We start from the raw sequence: 22,349 nt of genomic DNA, 5'->3' as shown, positions 1-22,349 counted from the left end.
ATTCAGTTTATGAAATCAAAGATAGAAATTTAATTCTGTCAATATTAAATATTTCTATTATTTCCAGTGCTATCACAAATTCAGTTAAAACTTCAACATTAACTATGATATTATTTAGCAATAGTAATATGAGTATGTACTATTAATACAACACAGTGCTGTTGCAAAATCAAATTTTCTCCAACTAAGAAACATATGTTGCTAAAATATACTTGATTTTGATGAGTACATTTATAATATATCTGTGGTACTCTGCTAAAAATTATTAACAAAAAATAATCAGCCTTCTAATTAATGATCAATCAATAGAAATGTCTATAAAATGTTTCTCAATGTGCCTACTGTATTTTTATATTTTATCGATAATAGTATTATTGAAATAACTTTTAACAGAGTTAGTTTACAGAACAACTAATATCAGAAAACCAATTTGTTAACTAATCAATAATTATTGGTCTTCACTTGTGGGATAGTAAACTGCTTGGTGACCTACTTATTAGCCCCAAGGACACCTGATAGTCCGCTTGAACTGTAGAGAACTCAGATGAAAGTAAAACATTTGAATATGCCTCTGACTTGAATTCCTTTCTGAAACAGAGATCTGATTCTCTCTACTTTGTTATCAAAGACCATAAAAGCACAGTAGCTTTCAATTGGTGCCTCTGTCAGGGTGTAATTATTCCCAGTATATCTGTGTTATCTTTCAAGAAAATAACTCACTCTACTTCTGACATCTAATATAAAATTACAAATTTAAAAATACTAACTGAAATTGTACAAAGCAAAAAGCAAATGTTAAATATTAAATGCAAATAATACTATAGAACAAGACATTAGATGATGTAAACATGAATCTATTTTCTATCTGTCAATCAGAATTATATTTTTATTTTCTCTCTCTCCCTGGAAAATACATAGTCCTTTCATGCCTCTGGCTTAACACTTCCTGTTCCCCTACTTAGAAAATTCTTCCCTCAAGTGATTTAATAACTGCCCTATTCTTGCTGTCCAAGTCTAAGTGCAAATATCACTGTTTTAGACTGTCTTTTCCAAAAGTCCTTCTCAAATTCTCTCTATGGACCTCACTCATTTCCTTCACAAATCAAATCATTACCTGTGCTCTTTTTGCTCTGCTTCCTTCACCTTAAGGTGAGGCTTCAGGTTGGTCTGACTGACTTATTGCTACATCTCTAGATCCTAGTAGAGTAGCTGGTATACAACAGAAATGTGATGAATTTAACCTTTGTTAAAGAAATATATTAAAGCATTAAAAAAAAAGAAAAAAAAAGTTGATCCCTTTCCCTTTTATGTGTGGGTGTCATGTTATTGGAGGCAGGTAATTGCGAGAAGTAAGGAAAACATACTGAAATGAGAATTTGTAAATTACTCTGAAATTTCCAACTGTAGAACTTCCATGGCATAAAGTAGTTATCTCCTGGATTGCTCAAGCCCAGTAGTCTGTCTTCTCTAGGGGAAGTTCAAGTTCATTTGGGCATCTTTCTTAGCACAATGAAATCTGAGAATATTTCCATAAAATAAATTTAATTAATGTTGCTTAACTGGATAATTTTTTCCATGGAATATATTTTGAGAAATTATAAAATATACAGTGTAGAATCAAAATGTTTGATGAATTTATATATGATGATAATGTGTCAGAACATTTTATTAACAGTAAAACTTCTTTGTTTTTTAAAGTAAACGTATATTCTTTGAGTAATTATATGGAATGATATATATATGTATATATATACACATACATATATATATATATATATATATACTTAGGCACTTAGACACATGATTAAAAATTTTATGAGCTTAAAAGCTGCAAGTAAAGATGAAAAAAACAATACATGGAATCAGCACTTTCAATATTATAGTTGTAAGAGATTCTTCAAAGACTGCTGAGAGGAAAGCAAGTTATAGAAATGTATACAATAAAAGATAATAATTCCCACAACCAAACATCAGAGAACTATATTTTGAGCACAATTATAAATGATCTTTTCCTGAAAATGCCTGACTTCTTTCTGAAAATACAGGAGAGAATCAGAAACTCATTTAGAACAAGACACTAAGCCAAGGAAAGCAATTTGCAGATTATTCAAAAAAACTGTGTTTCTGAGTCATCGTCTCTTCTTCATAACAATGCAGCCACTATTTTAAGTCTTTTCTATAAGTAAAAATTATTCCCTTAACCTATTCATTTGAGGAAGATCCACTTTTAGAATGGGCTAAATATTTGCAAATCCCAATGGACTAGATTGCATTAGTATGAAGAGAAAAGGAAAAATTCTGCTCTCTTTATTTTTGCCACTATAAGACAGATTTGCAAAGCTGGCCACTTCTACAAGCAGAAAAAAAAAAAAAAAAAGGGATGCAAAGCTGGCTACAATGAAGGGACTCAGATTATGGAACAAATTCACTTTTGTACAGCATCAAGCATCAAGTATTCTTTACATGCTGACTACTCAATAATACAATCCATTAATAATATATAAAACTGAAGTTGCATGACTAAAAATGAAAAACTCATATGTTGAACAAAAACAGACAAAACAGTCTCCAATGCCTTCTTATTGATTTCCCTGATTTCAAGTCTCAGCTTTTTCATGATCCAAAGAAAAAAATTCTCTTTTGGAAAATGGAAAGAACACTCACATATGAAGGTAAATTAAACAAAATGTCAACACTTTTATGATCGATAAAATAGAATATTTTGCTACACAGGGTAAAAATCTCTTGAAAGAATAATCTATGTAGTTTATAGTTTATTGCATAGAACACATTAAAGATTACAATAAAAATGCTTTTAAGGCAGGATCCATGTAAATATCTCCCATATGATGAATCACTAGTATTTGACACTTGACTAATGTGCGCCCAGCAATAACCACAAGCATACATCTTCCCCTTTGTTTTGATGGATCTTCTATTTAAACAGTCATACAAACCTTCCCATAATGTCCTATTTCTATTTTACATCATCCTTCTACTTTGACGAGAAGCCAAAGTACACATATCATCTTTTGTCACTATTTGCCCCTCCCCACAAAATTAACTTATAGAAAATATTAATATTCTAAATATTGAATCTGTTTCTCTTTTCTTTGTGATGGAGTGAGCAGAAGAGTCATATTTGGTAGAAAATAATTAGGAAATCATTTTTAAAAGCCATTGTTTTGTATTTATTTTTATATTTCGCATTTGTTCTCCATTCATAAGAAATTGATCATGATTAAAGCTAGCTTTCTATATCCATGAATCTCATATCAGTAGATTCAACCAATTAAAGTTGAAAGTATTTTTAAAAATTGCATCTGTACAAACCTTTTTTATTCATTATTTCCTGAGCAATAAAGCATACAAACGATTTACACAGTATCTACATTATAATAATTATTATATGTAATGTAGGAAAGATTTAAAGTATATAGGAAGATATGTGTATGTGTGTGCAAACTTTGCACCATTTCATACAAGGAACTTAAGTGTCTACAGATATGGTATCTGTAGGAATCTGAGATCTAATTCTCCACCAGATACCATGGTACAACTATAGGCCTTTAGATTTACTTAATTATATTTTCACTAAAACAAATGTTCCCTTTGGAAGATACTGCTGCAATCCAAATGAGAAGAGACTGATGTTAGCAACAGTAGGATCCAGAATAAGGAAACACCGTCCATAATTATTTAGGAGTTTATTTGAAGATGGAATGGTAAAGTTGAGATGAGGCAAGAGTACAGAACTAAAATCAAAATATTTTCATAAATAAGAGGAATACAAAAGGAGTTAGCTGTACACTATATACCAATAGAAACCATGTTAATTTTATAACTATAAATTTGAATGGTGATAGAGAGAAAAATAAAATATCAAAAGATCACAGAACTACATGAAAGTTTATGTTGTTCAGTACCTTAGATGATGTTATACTTATCCATATATTTATGACTACTTATTGAGGTAATTTGAATCCTTGAACTGTACTTGAGTCTGGATCAAGAGGTTAGAGTTCATATCATCAACAGACTAGATTACAATATGTTGTACTTTGCTGGAGGTAGGCCTACCATTTTCTGCACAAAACAAAACAAATCTAAATCAGAATGGTGAGGTGATTCTGAGTAAAATTTCAAGATTGCATTTGAGATGGGCACAAGCCATGCATAAAGACATGGAGTGTGGCAAAGCCACCAAATGCTGGGGCAAAGCAGAAGGTAATGTTAGACTTCAGAGATCAGAACATTAAGAAACTTCTATCTTAAAGGGATATTGTCTTCCAGGAAGTTGGTCACCATGAATTAGCATAACAAGTTGACTGATGAAAAGACACTATTCACATTTTAGAAGCATCATGATCTGGTGATGATGTGGAAGACAGAACACACCAGTGTATTTTCATATACGTTTTCATAATTCTCTGCTTTCTACGACACTGGAAAAAGTACCCAATTCTAGATTTGGAAGATACTTCAGTAATCCAAATGAGAAGAATTGCTCACATTAGTAATTGTGGGAATCAAAAAGAAGAAACACCCTCCAGAATTATTTAAGAGAGGCTTTTAGAAGACTGGTAAGTTGAGAAGGAGGCAAGAATATAGAGCAAAATTTAGTTTCACTAAATAAGAAATATAAAATGAGTCCGACTAAAATGGACATCAAGCTCTGCACTGAACACTCTCCATTTAAGGCATGGTTATTATGTATCCATACAGATCAATGTGTATGTCTGGGCTGTAGTTCATAGAACAAAGAAATATTATCATTAGACTATTTATATAAATTAAAGTTTTCAGTACTGGGTATCCAATCCTAGTTCTCAAGTTTATTTTGAGAAATTTTACAAGTCATCTGAATAATGCAAAAGTAGATAAAATTTATATTGTTGGTATAGCTTTCTTGGAATAAGGGTGTTTTTGTCAGTGCCTGGTGCTATAACAAAATACCTGACACTGGATAATTTACCAACAATAGAGATTTATCTCTCAAAACCTAGAAGTTGGGAAGTTAAGACCATGGCACTAGCAGACACTAATTTCTGCCAGAAGTTCACTATCTGCTTTCAGAATGACACCTTTATTGCTGCATCCTCACATGGCAGAAGACAAAAGAGCAACTGAGACAAGGATGCTCCCCTGAACCTCATTTATAAGTGTACTTGTCCCTTTCCTGAGAGTGGAGTGCTCATGACTATGTCACTTCTGCAAAGCCCTCACTTCTTACTATCACACTGAGTGTGAGGTTCCCAATAGTTAAGTGGTTCTGTGTGTGTGTGTGTGTGTGTGTGTGTGTGTGTGTGTACTTGAGATTGAACCTAGGGCCATGCAAGTGCTATACCATTGAGTGACATCCCCAGTCCCTAGTATGAAAATTTTGAAGAGACACATGCATTCAAATCATACAAAAGTGTTTTTTATATTTTGTTTTACATACCACTGCTGTTTCTGCAACATAATATAATTCAGTCACACTTATTAATATTATCAGTTCTCTAAAGAAATCAACTCTAGTTATTTCCTTTTAACATTCAAACACAAAATTGCTACCTCAATGGATAGTTAGTACTCTCACAGAAAAATAAATGATTTACTGAGATAGCCACATAAGTAGATAGATGTTTGTTCAATCTAAAAAGCAAACATTATATCCATTCTCCTGTGGGTGAGCTGAAGACTGGCCCAACAGAGAAAAAGAACTTTATTAAATAACTGACAAAGCAATATATAAGTATGTGAATATCTTCATTTTTGAGGTAGCATTATCCCTTTACATCAAATATAATTTCTAAAATTTAATTATGAACTTATTAGTGTGAATCAATCATATATTGTTTTTATTTCCTTTGAGCATAATTTTAAAATTCAAACAATTTACATTTTTAGAAATTGATGGCTTATATTTGACTCAAAGGTAAAAGACATCCTTTGGAAAATGATTGTGTTCATGAAATTACCAACCTATAACAAAGTGCCTTGAGATGCATACTTTCTTTGTTGAATTATCTTGATTTAGTTAAAATTTTCATACAATAGTATTATAAGGGTTTGAAAAAGAGAGTCTGAATTGCTCAGCGAGGGAATGTGTATGTCTAATGCTTGAACAAATCTATATAGGATGCCTTACATGTGGGAGATCCCAGCTGGAACCTGAATTGTGTTTACCCAAATAATTTGGGGTAATTTCATATCTCACTTGTCCTGGTGAAGAAACATGCCTACCAGAAATTTGTTTATAGTAGAAATCAAGTCTGCTGGGATAGAACTCATCCTGATATGAATAGACAATTGCATAACCTTGCATACAACAGGGAGAAGCTGTTGGAAGCACACCTCAGTGTTTTATGTCCTTAATATTCCTTGTCTGTCTATACTATTTAAATCCTATTGCATATGACACTAAGATGGGGTGTGTTTTTCCAGGAAACTTATAAAAAAGTAACTAATATAAGATACATAGCATTTATTTCACATTGCAATTAATGTGAGAAAACAAACTCATTTTTTACATTGAACATAACAACTATTCAATGACCTCTACACAGTTGCTTTTATGAGAATAATTAAATAGATATGCTATACATCCACTCTTTCTCTGGTGTATATCTTTTTCTTACACAGTTGCTCAGTTTAGAAACAGCAGTATTGTACTTAATCCCATCCTCTTCCTAAGTTCTGTTGTCTGCAAATCCCTATTATTACTCAATTCCTCACTGCTCTGATCTCAAAGCACCTAATGTAGGCCACAAGTCTCCCAATAATCCTTTCCAAAAGGATGCCAAAGTGATCATAAAGTGGATCATGTTACTTTGCATAAAATCTGTTAATGACTTTTAATGGCTTCAGCACTATGACTATGTCAGTCACAATTCATTATTGCCTGTCTTCAGTCCCATTGCAATGTGACTCTGAAGTACTCACTCCCAGGGACTGGATGTTCTGCCCTCTTGGTTGGCTGTGGCCTCTGAACCATGACATGTTTTGATCAGTGAGACTCCACAGTTGTTCCCAAACACAGAAGCCAAATACAATTGCACAATTGGGCTTTTTCGGTTCTGCCTTTGCAATCTACAAAAAAGCAAAGAATATACCTAGGCTAACCTGGTTTTTACAGAAGAACAAGGAGGGAGTGGAGCAGAGCCAACTCCCAGATACTTGAGTGAATCCTTTAAACTTCTGACATACAAATAAGAGCTTCTTGATCAAACATCTAAAAACCACAGAAGTGTGGGATAATGTTAGCTCTTATAAGGCAGCAATGTGTTGTTAGCGTGTATTACATGGCAAATTTGTTGCCCCAACTAACTGATACTTAGTATTGAATCTAACATCAAGTACAAGACTCCTCATTTTTCTTGCATGATGACTTTACTTCTGTATACTCATCTCTTGCTCTGAAATTCTGTCATGTTTCAGGGCTTTCACATTACAGCTTAAGATTGCTCCACTGTGTGTCTAATTAGCCACTCACAACGTACATATTCCCAGGTGAAATGTAAATTTCTCCAAGCATCACCCAGAACCCCTTAATCTAATTTATGTACTTCTGTGCCATCCTGAATCCCTTTGCTGAGCACCATTAAATTTATCACTTCTTGTTCAGTGTCAATCTTTTCCACTATACGCCAGGAGGACAAAGACCTCTATGAAAGCAGAGACCAATAAGGACTATCATGTAGTGGACAATAAATATATTGCTTGATTGATCATGAATTCAAGAAAACACAGTGCCACTTTGACATCGTGAAGACAGTAGTACAGTGCAGGGTGTTATTAGGGCTCATGACCCACAGTGGTCAGAACAAGCCAGCAGTAAGAATGATGTGACTAAGTACCAAGCTGTTATGAAGGGCTCATTATGTGAAACATGCTGCACATAAGATTTATTGCTTAAACTTTCTACAATCCCTTAAGAAAGGTATCATTTACCTATATACTTAGAGATGAAGAGAATGGAGTTACAGTGTTTTGGGAACTTTCAAAGTTTCTGTAGATATTAAATTTAGGAGGGAAGAAAGAGTTTAGTGTCGTATTCAGGGAAATTTAAAATAGAAAGGGAAAAGCATGACAGATTTTGCTATAGTTTGGAAAAGTCTTTCCCAAAGGCCTCTGGGTTCAAGTCTTGATTTGTAGCCCATGGCAATACTGGAATATTGAACTTTGAAGAGGGATGTCCAAGTGGGAGGTTGCAGGTCTGGGGAGTCATGTCCTCAAAGGAGATGGTGGCACTCTAAACCCTTCCCATTCTGTTTACTTCCTAGATGTCAGATGCTGAGCGGCTTGCTCTACTACCTACTCCTGCCATGATGTGTTGCCTCAAAATAGATCCAAAGTAATGGGGTCAACAGGCCATGAATAAAACTTCTTAATCTGTGAGTAAAAATAAACCCTTTCTTTAAAAAGTTGATTATCTCAGGTATTCAGTAACAGCTGGTCAACAGAGATTTTCAAGATAGGTGAAAAGACAAGTTTGTCTTTTCAACAACAATTTATATTGAAGTATGATCTGCTTGGTCATATGCTTAAGTATTTCAAAATCTCTATATATTGAATTTTATAGTTTACTATTTTTTCAAAGCTATTTTAATATAGAACAATATTTTAAACAACTATTACTATTCCATTTAATATGTGAGTTTCACATATTAATACTTTTAATTAATAAAAATAGTCATGAAAACCAAAATCAAAACAATTTGAGGGAAGACAAACTAAAAAAAATACAATCAAAAAATATTTGAGACAGATATAATAATAAAAAATGAACCATGAAAAATTAAAGTGTATCAAAGGTCTCAAAATGAAAGTAGAATTGAAAATTTTAAGTAATTAAGGAAGAGAAAATAATATAGAAAGTATATATTAGCAAAGATATTTTTGAGTCTGTGTTTTTTTTATGTACTTTGAATTGCAATTGCAAATATAGGCAATAAAATGTGGTAATTCTCACATTGCTTTATAATATCATTGTATTACAAGAAATGAATAAAAGCAGGAAATTTTATTATATCTACATAATATACTGCATGAAAACTTGGCTTAACACTTTTGTTGTGGAATGTTTACTTGAGGGCTATATTGAAATGCTCAAGGATTTTTAAATATTACCTGATGGATAGTTTCCCTAAATGCCTGAGTTTGTTTTGCAATAAATGCAATATTCTTCATTCTCCTAAAAGCAAAAAAAAGAAATTATTTATCTAAAAAAGAACATAAAATTTCTTAGAATAACTGTCTGTCTGTTTCTTAACTGTGCATCACACACTTGGAGAAGAAAAAAGATTAAAAGGTATTGTAAAAAATGCTAATATTCATAAAAGTATTGTTATGAGTACATCACAGCATATGCACTATTTTTTCTACTTCTGTGGAAGAGCTGTTCAGAAGGTATTCACTTTAATATTTTCAAAATGTACTTTTTGATTTTTAATAACTTTTTGATGTGAAATAGTTGAACAAATACAGAATAAATAGCATAAAAAGAATAAAAATTTAATTATTTTTGAGAGATTTGATCTATAAAATTTATATTATAACTATGTTATAATTATATAGATACGCTAGGAAAAAAAACAAATAAAACCATAATGAAGTGTGCATGCATGTATGCATGTGCAAGAGTGAAAGCACACGTATATGAAGGTCATATCCCACTGGGAGGAATAGTAGCTCAGAGCTCCTTAAAATGTCCCATACATATCAAAGACTATTATAAATGTAAATACTGGCCATAATAATTTCCTTTCAACCTTCACCTTTGAAACATTCTAAAACTCAATGTCAGCTTAAAAATTGAAAGGATTATGTAGATTAAGTTATTTTGTAAATTATGTCTTAACAATTAGTTTAATTCTGAAGCACAATTAATTTGGAATAGAATTAAGTCCTCTAATGTTTTAGAAAAGATGTGGCAAACCAGAAGGAATGATTTTAGTTAGGGTTATATTGTCCCTTACTGCACAGAATTCAAGTTGCTAAATCAAAGGTTACCATATGTGTGCATCAGTGTTCCAAATTTCCCCCAGGAAACACATTCAATTTATATTCACTGAAAATCAATAATGGAAATAAGAAGGAAACAAAATCATTACAATAGCTTCTAATATGTGATAAAGTTAATGCCTAAGAAAGATACTTTTTTAACTTCAAATTTACTATCATCATACATTTGTTAGTCAATTATAATTTTTTTATTGTAAATAAATGGGATACATGTTGTGTCTCTGTTTGTACATGGAGTAAGGCATACCATTTGTGTAATCATAAATTTACATATGGTAATGTTGTTCGATTCATTCTGTTATATTTTTCCATCCCCCCCACTTCTCCCCCCCCTCTTTTCCCTCTATACAGTCCTTCCTTCCTCCATTATTGCCACCCTCCTTAACCCTAACCCTAAATCTAACCCTAACCCTAACGATAACCCCTCCCACCCCCCATTATATGTCATCATCCACTTATCAGCAAGATCATTCGTCCTTTCGTTTTTTGAGATTGGCTTATCTCACTTAGCATGATATTCTCCAATTTCATCCATTTGCCTGCAAATGCCATAATTTTATCACTCTTTATGGTGGAGTAATATTCCATTGTATATATATGCTACAGTTTCTTTATCCATTCATCAATTGAAGGATATCTAGGTTGGTTCCACAATCTGGCTATGTTGAATTGAGCAGCAATGAACATTGTTGTGGCTGTATCTTTTGTTGAATGCGCCCCATGAAATAAATCTTCCTCTAAGTACTGCTTTCATAGTGTCCTAGAGATATTGATATGATGTGTCTTTGTTTTCGTTTACTTCTAAGAATTTTTTTATTTCCCTCCTAATGTCTTCTGTTATCCATTCATCATATAATAGCGTAATATTTAATCTCCAGGTATTGGAGAAGTTTCTGTTTTTTATTCTGTCATTTATTTCTAATTTCAATCCATTATGATCCAATAGAATACAAGGTAGTATCTCTATCTTCTTGTATTTGCTAACAGTAGCTTTGTGGCATAACATATGGTCTATTTTAGAGAAGGATCCATGTGCTGCTGAGAAGAAAGTGTATTCGTTCTTTGTTGAATGGTATATTCTATATATGTCCGTTAAGTCTAAATTGTTGATTGTGTTATTGAGATCTATGGTTTCTTTATTCAATTTTTGTTTGGAAGATCTATCCAGTGGTGAGAGAGGTGTGTTAAAATCGCCTAGTATTATTGTGTTGTGGTCTATTTGATTTCTGGAATTGAGAAGGATTTGTTTGACGTACATGGATGAGTCAATGTTCGGGGAATAGATATTTATGATTGTTATGTCTTGCTGATTTATGCTTCCTTTAAGCAGTATGTAATGTCCTTCTTTATCCCTTCTGACTAGTTCTGGCTTGAAGTCCACATTACCTGAAATGAGGATGGATACTCCAGCTTTTTTGCTGTGTCCATGTGCATGTTATCTTTTTTTCCATCCTTTCACCTTTAGTCTATGGGTATCTCTTTCTATGAGATGAGTCTCTTGCAAGCAGCATATTGTTGGATTTTTTCTTTTTAATCCAATCTTCCAGTCTATGTCTTTTGATTGATGAGTTCAGGCCATTAACATTCAGGGTTATTATTGTGATATGATTTGTATTCTCAGTCATTTGTCTCATTTTTGTTTTTTGACATGATTTGGTTTCTCCTTTATTTGGCTATTCCTTTAGGCTAGTTCCTCCCATTGCTGATTTGCATCATTGTTTTTCATCTCTTCCTCATGGAATATTTTGCTGAGAATGTTCTGTAATGCCAGCTTTCTTTTTGTAAATTCTTTTAGCTTTTGTTTATCATGGAAGGATCTTATTTCATCATCAAATCTGAAAGTAAGTTTTGCTGGGTATAAGATTCTTGGTTGGCATCCGTTTTCTTTCAGGGCTTGGTAAATGTTGTTCTAGGCCCTTCTAGCTTTTAGGGTCTGGATTGAAAAATCTGCTTATATTCTTATTGGTTTCCCCCTGAATGTAATTTGATTATTTTCTCTCACAGCCTTTAAAATTCTGTCTTTATTTTGTATGTTAAGTATTTTCATAATAATGTGCCTTAGTGTGGGTCTGTTGTAATTTTGTATATTTGGAGTCCTATAAGCCTCTTGTACCTGGTTTTCCATTTCATTCTTCAGATTTGGGAAATTTTCTGATATTATTTCATTGAATAGATTGTTCATTCCTTTGGTTTGTTTCTCTAAGCCTTCCTGAATCCCAATAATTCTTAAATTTGGCCTTTTCATGATATCCCATAATTCTTGTAGATTCTGTTCATGATTTCTTACCATCTTCTCTGTTTGGTCAACTTTGTTTTCAAGATTAAAATTTTGTCTTCAATGTCTGAGGCTCTGTCTTCCAGGTGTTCTATCCTATTGGTTATGCTCTATGGAGTTTTTAACTTGGTTTATTGTTTCCATCATTTCAAGGATTTCTGTTTGTTTCTTTTTCAGTATCTCTAACTCTTTACTGAAATGATCTCTTGCTTTCCGTATTTGCTCTTTTAACTGTTGAGTGGCGAGATCATTTAATGCCTGCTTTTGCTCTTTCATCTCCTCCTTCAATGCCTGCATTTGCTCTTTCATCTCCTCGTTTGCTTCCCTGATTGTTTTAATTATGTACATTCAGAACTCCCTTTCTGACATTTCTTCTGCTGTGCTGTCATTGGATTTTATTGATAGAGTATCCAGGTTTGTTTGGGACATTTTCTTCCCTTTTTTTCTCATACTGGTCGGATATCAGTGGGACTCTAAGATATTACAGATTTCTTCTTTGTCTTATAGTGTCCCTGAATTTCCAGTATATCACCTCCCAGCCTTCGGTAGCCTGACGTCTTGGAAAACTTGATAATGCAGTGCTTCAGAAGAAAGCTGCCCCTAGAATGCTACTAATTCCAGGGCTGGGGGCTAGCTCTGTGTGGAAAAGCTCTTACTGGGTGGGTCTGCTCTGAGGAGCTGGCTATAGATTGCACCTGCAGCTGGAGGTAGCAGGGCTGCTTGGGGAAGTCTCTGGCTGCCCTGCCCTGGTCCCAGAATCCACCTACAGGCCGAGGTCCGCTGCTGGGTCCAGGGCTTGGAGCTGGCTCTGTGCGGAAAGGCTCTCACTGGTCGACCTGCTCCGAGAAGCTGGCTGTGGAAGGAGCCTACCGCAGGAGGGAGCAGGGCTGCTTGGGGAAGACTCTAGCTGTCCTGCTCTGCTCCGAGAAGCTGCCCCTGTCCGGGCCTGCCACCCGGGCCGAGCTACTCCCGGTGGGAGAGACTTACCCTGTGGCTCTATGTTAGTCCGTGTCTCTCAATGCTTCCCCGTCCTGAATCCTGGGTTCTGGAGTGATGGGAGATGCAGTCACCCTCTAGTCCGCCATCTTGTATCCGCCTCCAATTATAATTTTTTAAAAAGTATTTTTAATCTGCTATATGTTTGCCCTGGCTCTTAGATATGCTATAGTAATTAAAAAAGGACATTTTATTTATTGTATTCTAGTATTTCATAATTTCAACTATCAAAACAAAAAAAACAGCCCTATCAGACTAATTTTGAGCAACCAATGCTCCCAGAAACTACTAGGGATGCAGCAATAATATGGGAAAACTGACTTTTATGCAGGATTATGTTATCCTATCCTCATAATGAACATTTGCAGAAAAATGAATATTACTTCTGCTCCAATTACAGCCAATCAAGCCTTTCAAATCTGCAGCAGAAGTGAGACCTATAGTGGGATAGGGGTGAGTGGCAAACCTCAGGTGTGAGATTCTCTGATGCCTTTATCCCCATTGCATTCTGTGGTGTCCAGAGGTTATCTGACATAGATAAAATGTTTGGGCCTCTTTTTTTGGTGTATAAATTATATAGTCTGGAAAAAGTCTGGATCTGTGTATCTAACTCAGTGGTAGATTGCTTGATTAGCAAACCTGGGTTTGATTCTGGCATCACACACACGAACACACACAGACAAACTTCAAAAGTTTTTCCTTCTAAATCACTGAGAGGAAAAATAAATGTCAATTACTTCAGGGATGGTCCCACCCCATCAATGAAATCTGTTCTTTGGCTAGAGTAATCTTTCACATTATAAATTAGATTTAGGTCAAATATCTTGATCATGTAATCCTAATCATTTCTCCAACTTTGTCCCTCCTTGAAACTTAACATTTAGTTATACTGAACATTTTATAGTCCTGTGAACCCATTACAATTATTTGTCACTCTCATTTTGCAGCAATACTTTGCTTTGTCATTTTCTTCCATGCACACAGTTTTCTGAAGAACCTCATAGAGCAGAGATACCCACTGGAGGAAAGATTTTTGAGAATTTAGCATCTGAGTTTTACCCAATCATATATTATGCTACTAGTTTTGTGCTTCCAGACACATCTGACATTTTCTTCCCTATGTCTCAAACTTTTCTAGGTGTTTCTCTGTTAAGATCAAATCCACACTTGTTAGTAAGACCTCTTTCTTAAACTGGCTCTTAGTTATCCACAAATTTGACTTCTCATCTCCTATGCCCTCAAACTCCATCCTTTGTTTGCAGATACTTTCTGAGTAGTTTTACCTTCCCCTTATCATTGAAAAGTGATTTTTTGAAGCCTTGTTTGATCTGCCAAGACTGACATTTATGGCCCTTCTGTTTCTCTTTATAGATAGAAGGTAGTCACTAAGAATTAATTTACAAATCATATGAATGTTTTGTAGATGTTGAATATTTTGAAAACACAATAAATTTATCCTTAGATATAAATAATTAATATACATATACTTATTTAAAAGAATATGATGGCAACTTTTAGCCATGCATCTTATGTAAACACTACAACGTTTTATTTTTACACAGTAGTAAGAAGACCCTTATCTACCACAGAACAGTACACATTTTAACAATGATGAAGAATACAGAGAGCATTCTGAGCTTCCCAATCAACTTTGTGTGAGGGAATCACTCAGAAACACTAAGGGAAACACAAAAACACATAGTCTTTGATGGGTTGGTAATGTCAACATAAGTAGAGGTGGCTCTCCTGTATTTGGGATGTGCCTGCAGATTCAAGTGGACATGGGTAGAAAACACATGGGGAAAAAGTACTTGTGTACAGAATGAGAACAGACTGTTCTTTCTTGTCATTTTCCCCTAAACAATCAATATAACTATTTACAAAAAAATTACATTGTACTGGTCCTAGAACCATTTCCCTGAGGCTGCTCAGAAACAACCCTATGTAGAATAGAGGGTTTTTTAATGCCTCCTGTTACCCTGGAAAATCAAAGAAAGTAATTTTCCCTGAGAACTTTCAAGCACAGTTGGCAAGTAACAAGAATGAGCTTGACATTCCCATGTAGCACTACACCTCCAAACGTTTAGATTTCTAGTGTAATAAAAAATTAAGCAGTTCCCACTCCTACCATAAAAGTTTCCAACTTCATCTTTTTAGTTTTTTTTAAATTATCATTTATATTTCTTATTTATTTTTAAAAACTTTATAAGAAATGAAAAATACAGTTGCTATGTAAAGGAAAAAATTTATGCAGCTATTACCCTTTCATTGATGTATTAACAGGGCAGTATCTGCTTTAGATGAAACTGCATTAATGATTCATAAGACAGCCAGTCCTCCCTTTTGTGGACTATATACTTTACTATAGGACCTTTGGTTTGCTTCCTTAGCAAGTTCAGGTTGGAGAAGCAGGTCAAGGTGAAGTACAGAATAAAACGCTGAGCTCAGCAAAGGGGTATGTACAGGACTGTTGCAGTGACTTTAATTCAAATGTTTGGGAAAATCTGCCTATCATAGGCTTAAGGATCTTTTCCATACATGACTATCAAGTAAATAAAAGCTGTATGTTATTTACTTCATAAACTTAGAAGAAAATATTTTTAATGTCTATATACCAATTACCTTTTTTGGATCTGAAAATAGCTTCTAGGGTCATTTCATAGAGTGGGGAAACTTCTTGCAGCAAATCTACTAGATGGTTCACTTGCTCAGGACTGAATGCAGTCCTGACTTAACTATCAATAATTCTAACTACATGCCACAGTCTGAGTGACGAGCACTATCGCCACCTTCATTGTAGTGTTTATGGATTCTTTCTTTTCCTTATCAATTCTCAGATTGCCTTGAGGATCCAGGCTTCCAATGATAGGATTAGAAAATGAAGGCCAGTGATTCTTATTCCTTGCATTCTTCCTGCATTTCAGACTTATACTGACCAGATTCACAATTCCTGATAGAAGGTTTCCCTTGGATGACTTCCTAACAATTTGCTTTGTTTCTCTTTACTAATTGCTCATCCCTAGAACACTCTCCACAGAAGTGGATGGGTAAATTGGAGAGCATGTTGGTATCATGATTCCCTCCCTTGTTACACAACGAGCCAACGTAACACAGGAAAGGATTTGGATTGTATTAGGCTCAAAAGTAAATTCAAGAAAGTCAGATACCAGAAATGGGTTCAGATGACTTTCGCTTCTCTCTCATTTACAGTGTTGTTGAGGTTCTTCCACATTAATCTGATATAGTTTGATGGCAATTCTTGTGATAGTATTTCCTTTCTAAAATCAGACCTTACCTTTTGTCTAATGTTAAATTTATTATTAGAGTTATTAATTAAATTAATACTCAAATTGATTAATCATTAAAGTATTTAATTCATAGAATTGACACTATGGTTCTGCCCTGACTTGATGGCAATCTCATTAAGAATCAATCAAATGAGCCACTTGCAGCTGAAATTCCTTCTTTACAGAGGCGTTCTTTTGGGCATCAAACAAAAGTAACACACTAGATGGCAAAATCTGACCTGTAGAACTGAGCTACTTAATTCCACAGTGTTAAAAAAAATAACTTAGGTAATATAAAGTTGTACCCGGCAATGTCAATTGCTGGATCATGAAACATCACAATTTCTCTGATCCCTAGATGACATCTTATTTGCTTATGACACACTAGTCCCCACCATTAGACTTCCATCAACCCCAGGATTAGAATACTGCCCACTCCCTCACATATTTGAGTCACTCTCTTATTTTGTGGGCAATAGTTTTGAAAATCGTGTACATATCTTAATTTCTAGATAAAATATATGTATGTGTGTTTCCCAGTAAGAGATCACTTATTAATCCTTAAAATTACTGAGAAGAAATGTTTCTATTTATATCTTAAGCCACACTTGGCAAAAGGAGAAAGTGAATTGGATCTTGGGATCAGATGTGCTGATGGCAAGGAAGAAAATGGAAGTCTTCTCTGGGGAAGAGAGTCCCAGTCCAAAACTGTAGCAATGACTGGAAGGAGATCAGCAGCTGGATGGGGTCTGTAGAACTCAATGATCACTCCTAATTAAATAATAATGTATAATGCTTTGACTTTGTCATGTATCATTACATAGTCACCATGGTTCATTATTTTTCACACATGACTAGTTGAGAAAGTTTGTCTCTCAACTCAATGTACATCTCTCCCAGATATGCATATTTTGTGAAACAAGCAATTTATCAGATTGCACAAAATCATTATTGAATCAAGTGTTTACAGAGGATATGATCCCATGTTAAAAACTTCAAACCTCAAATTCCACCACTATAACTCTAACATCCCTTATAAAAACTAAAACATGTTTTCCTTACGTTTCATCTTATAGGTATTCATACAGAAAAAATTTCTTTTTGGGGGAACAAAAACATTCCCTCCGGTATGAAGCCATAACTTTAGGAACAAAGAAAAAATAATATGTGTATATCTATTTTTTGTTTATAGTTATATTGAAAGATAGGTTGACATAGGTTTATTTTAGAACAGACATGTTTATACCACATTTGTTCAACTGCAAACATTTAAATTACTTTTCTATAAAGAGATGAAAATAAAATTTATCTTTCATTAACACAAATGATCTTTAATTTAACATTTATAAACCAATTAAAATGCTGAAAGGACTTAAAAGGTATTTTATTTGTTCTCAATTAAAATGTAGGCAACATATCTTTTAAAGTCCATCTGAACACATTACCTTTGTTGCAGCATCAAAGCAGATAAATCCTGTGCTAAAGTCAATCGTGAGGCCCATTAGATGACTTTCTAGCACACAGGCATACGTCTTGCACTAGACATAGACAGAATAGATACTGTTAGTTTTCACACAATTGATGGGATATTAAGATGGAGGTATATGTGACAGTTTCCACACCAGGCAGTTTATACAACACTTAAAATCAACAATAATTGCATAAGGAAAAGAGTTTTGTCAATATCTGTCAATAAAACAAAAGCAAAGAGTGTTTCTGTGATTTTTCCAAGGGTTCTCAAGGCCAAGTTTCTAATCCTGCTTATCATCATGTCTTTATGTTGTGCAAAACTGTCACTCCTTATTATATTGACAATAAAACTGTGTAAAATTTTAAGTGTACATAAGATCATGTTAAGTCGTTAAATCCTGTAGCCAAATATCACCACATTTTTAAAGATTAAGCTCTTACTTAACTTCTCATTTCATGGACATTATTGAAAAAGAACTCTCAGGCACAAAACACAGATTCAGTAATCAAGGCAAAATAATATTTCTTGACCTTGAAAGTCTCTGTGTGTTGCTCCATATGTTACAAGTTATTACCCAAAGTTCAAAACATTTACTACTTGCCTCTATTTGTTTCTTTGAAAATCAACAATTTTGGATTGTGGGTGTAGCTCAGTGGTAGAGTTCTTAGCCCAGGTAAGACTCTGGGTTTGATACCTGGCATTGAAAATATGTATGAATACACAATTAATGCCTTTTCCCACTGAAATCAGAGGATAGTCTAACTTATGTAAATATTTTGGCAGGACAAAGAAATATAAATACTAAATTATTATACAAATAAAATATGAAATAACTTAGACCTTATGTATAACATGATTCATTGTTGTATCAATTGGCCAATTTTATTTGCATTTAATATCAAATTATCATGGGATATTCAAATGATGAATTCACATATAATTCATATATAAGGTGTGTATGAGAGAAACAGAAAACTATCTCAAGTAAATATTCACTATCAATTTATACATCACATTTATTTTTATATTATATCTTAAATATACTAATGATTCACATTGTGAGTGTAATCATGACTAAATACATCAAATTTCTTTTACCGAAAAGGCATATTCCTGTTTTTAAGCCTAATTTACATAGGAAAATTAAACCTTAGCAAATTATTCATTTGGAGTTAAATTTTTCAGAAAAGTAGATTAGAGGATATAATGAACCTGAAAAGTCCATTTATGGGAATAATTATATTCGCCTAATATAGTGATATCTTGCCTGCTTGCCTCCATCCATTAGTATATTTTATTGAAAGTACTATCAACATTAAGGAATGTTCAATGCTATATCAGTTCCTACTAATTTAGACTCAATTGTTTGCTATTTTCAAGTAATGTCATTTTTTAAAAAAAAAGAATATTCCAGGTGAAAACACATTTAGTATAATGCATTAAATTTCTCTCATTATGTTTAGTATTACACATTAAATTGCATTGTCTCAATAATCACTAAATTGAAACAAATAGATATGCTTCAATTGAGACCCATTGAAGTCGAATTCTCTAATGTATAATGTTAATTAAAACATATATCATGATTGTACTTAATATTTTTAATTTAGAAATATCGTGTAATTTTTATGTTTATGTCGTGAAAATTGAATTATAAAGAGAAGAGCATTAATAGAATTATTCTTTTCAGGGAAGTTTAAGCAAGAAATATTTTGAGAGAAGTTTTTAGAATTGAATATAGATCACACACATTATAAACTTTTGTTTATATATATTTATATGATATATATGCCCTTTTGGATGACAGCTATCTATAGCCAAGCAAAAAACATACAAGATTAATTTAAATTAATGTCAGTTAAGTGAAATAATTTTTAAAGTAATATATTTTCTTTATATCATAATTTAAAGAGCTATATTAATTCAAATTGAATTAGTGTAAAGTTATAGAAATTTCTGCCCTTTACCAGTATTATTTATTTACTCTAGAAAATTATAAAAGCACTGAAAATACTATAAATGAATTAGGCCTCATACTACTGTTTCAACACTAGAGAAATGTAAGATTTTATCTATAGAAATTGCTATCTTCCTGTTTCAATAGTCACTGTTTTTCAGATTTTCAAGTATTAATCTAATTGACAATGTGGAAAGCTTTAGAAATATGTGCTTTTCAATGATCAGTTCTTCAAATACATATGTAGATATTTATATCAGTATTAAGTACATTAAAGATTAGAAACAGTATGAAAATTGGTAAAGCAATAGAAGACAGAAAATGTTAGTTTGTATTCTTATTAATAAAAATCATTAAGGTATAAATGACCTTATTTATTAATTCTTAACAATTAGTAAACATTATTTTTTTCTTTCTACCTATTTTCAACAAAATATGTTACCTCATTATTTTATTTACCAACTTTAATGATAGTGAAATATTGGAAAGAAAAGAAAAACACAGTTCTTCATGTAAATATATTCACACATTTGAATATTGAAAATGGCACTGCCAAAGTGTTCAACCAATCATTACTAACAAAGAGAAATGGTAAAATCTCCAGAAAAGCTCAAAGCTTAAAAGATATTAAATATTTGGCTTTTCACTTTTGATATATATCTGAACTTGGCTTTGTGAGCAACAAAAGAAATAGTTCAAAATATTTCAGGCAACATCAGATAAGAGAATATAAAACCCAGAATCAAAACACAGTGTTAAAAGACAAAACAAAAGCATATTTTAACCTCTATTTCATTTTTAAACAGCAGGAAATTTATAATGAAACCTTAACTTCAGACTTATGTTCAAAAATTGGCATATAGTTGTTTCCAAGTGAAGGTACTATTCAAGAGAAATGGTAACTAAAATTTGCCAATTCCTGTTCAACTAAATTATATTTTAATGTTTCAAAATGTCCTTAAATGTTAACACCTAGAATATTAGTCACACACAGTGGAACATGCTTATAATCGCAGAGACTAGGGCAGCTGAGACAGGGGCATCACACGTTTGAGACCTGCCTTGGCAAATTAACAAGACTCTGTGTCAAAATAAAAAATAATTAAATAAAAAAAAAGGCCTGTGAGATAGCTCAATGGTAGTGTGCCCCTGAGTTCAATCTCCAGTACTGAAAAAGAATTAAATACTGTTTAACATATTTTCATTCTTTCTGATTTTGACATTGAAATATCTATTTTACTGAATTGAGATCTTGTACAGCTAATTACATAACTACTACTTTCAGCTAACTTATCACTGTTTATATATATATATATGTATATACATATATGAAGAAAAAAGCAGAATTATTACAAGATGTCAAATAAACAATTAACTGAAATTTGGGTTTTCTCTTTGTCTTCTCTGAGATTGAAATGTCATGCTGGTGAGACTTGAGGTGGTGACTTAGTCATCAGAGAAATCAGTTTAATGTGTTTAAAAATATTCATACATATCTCTTGCTATGGGTTAACATTCTGGTATATGCAATGTTAAATTGTTATCATTTTTGTTTCCAAAATTAAGTGTTTATGTATGTATTTAGGTCCTTGATTTATGAATCTATTTGCATGGTATAAATGCTTTGTAATATTTTTATTTCGCTGTAGATCTGTTAGAGGTCTGGGAACCCATCATGTTTCATGTGTTCATGAATTGTAGAGGCTGAGAGCCCCTTAAGGTTTAATCTAGATATGACTACACACTGAAGAACTAAAATTTCAGTAAATATCTATTAGATTCGTGAGATGTGCAAAATGTATTAGACTTCAAGGGGCTAGGTGAATAAAATAATCTCAAGTCACTTACAGTTTAGTGTGCGGAACAGCCCTTGTGTCACTCTAATCCAAGACTTAAGAAAGTGATATTGATTTCAAAAGTGGGAAGAAGGAAAGTGGGTAGAAGGAAGAGTTTGCACAAGAGTTGTGGAAGGACTCATGATAAAGAGTGGGCAGGACACACTGGAAGTCAGAGAAATGCTAGTGGGCAATAGGAACTTTGAAAAAAGGTTTCAAGTGCCATGGTTTTGAAGGGCATAGCAAGGCAAGGCTTTCTAGAAGAGTACCATGTGTGAATGAAGACAACAGGCTGTAATTTAGGTGGTCAGGAGAATAGGACATGACCTTGTAAACAATGAACGAAAACCAAAACATTTTCTATATAAGATCCAAAGTAGAACAATGTCTGAATAAATTAGGAATGTGTTTTTCAGGAGTTATAGCAAATAACCTAGAAAGTTAAAGTTGTAGGAAAATTAAAATATTATTCAGAGATGCTTTATTCTTCATTTAAAAATAATGGCTAAATATTGAATGT

The 22,349-nt window shown here is 33.2% G+C and overlaps 1 protein-coding gene across 6 annotated transcripts in view; it reads right to left on the bottom strand.

Annotated features, from left to right (window-relative positions):
• Positions 1–22,349, bottom strand: part of SNTG1 (syntrophin gamma 1) — a gene marked incomplete at its 3' end in the record, with an annotated part of 879,325 nt that overhangs the window by 58,198 nt on the left and 798,778 nt on the right. For 5 of the 6 annotated variants that reach the window (XM_079136674.1, XM_079136675.1, XM_079136673.1 and 2 more), the window contains one exon: positions 18,012–18,104. In XM_079136674.1, the coding sequence (XP_078992800.1) occupies positions 18,012–18,104 (93 nt within the window). Of the gene's footprint in view, positions 1–17,987; positions 18,105–22,349 lie in introns of those variants that run through there. The other variant, XM_079136678.1, reaches the window with a different exon arrangement.

The sequence above is a fragment of the Sciurus vulgaris genome, assembly GCF_902686455.1.
Source record: "Sciurus vulgaris genome assembly, chromosome: 1".
Lineage (NCBI taxonomy): Eukaryota > Metazoa > Chordata > Mammalia > Rodentia > Sciuridae > Sciurus > Sciurus vulgaris.
The sequence above is the reverse complement of the archived record's forward strand: the minus strand, read 5'-3'. Positions and strand labels throughout refer to the sequence as shown.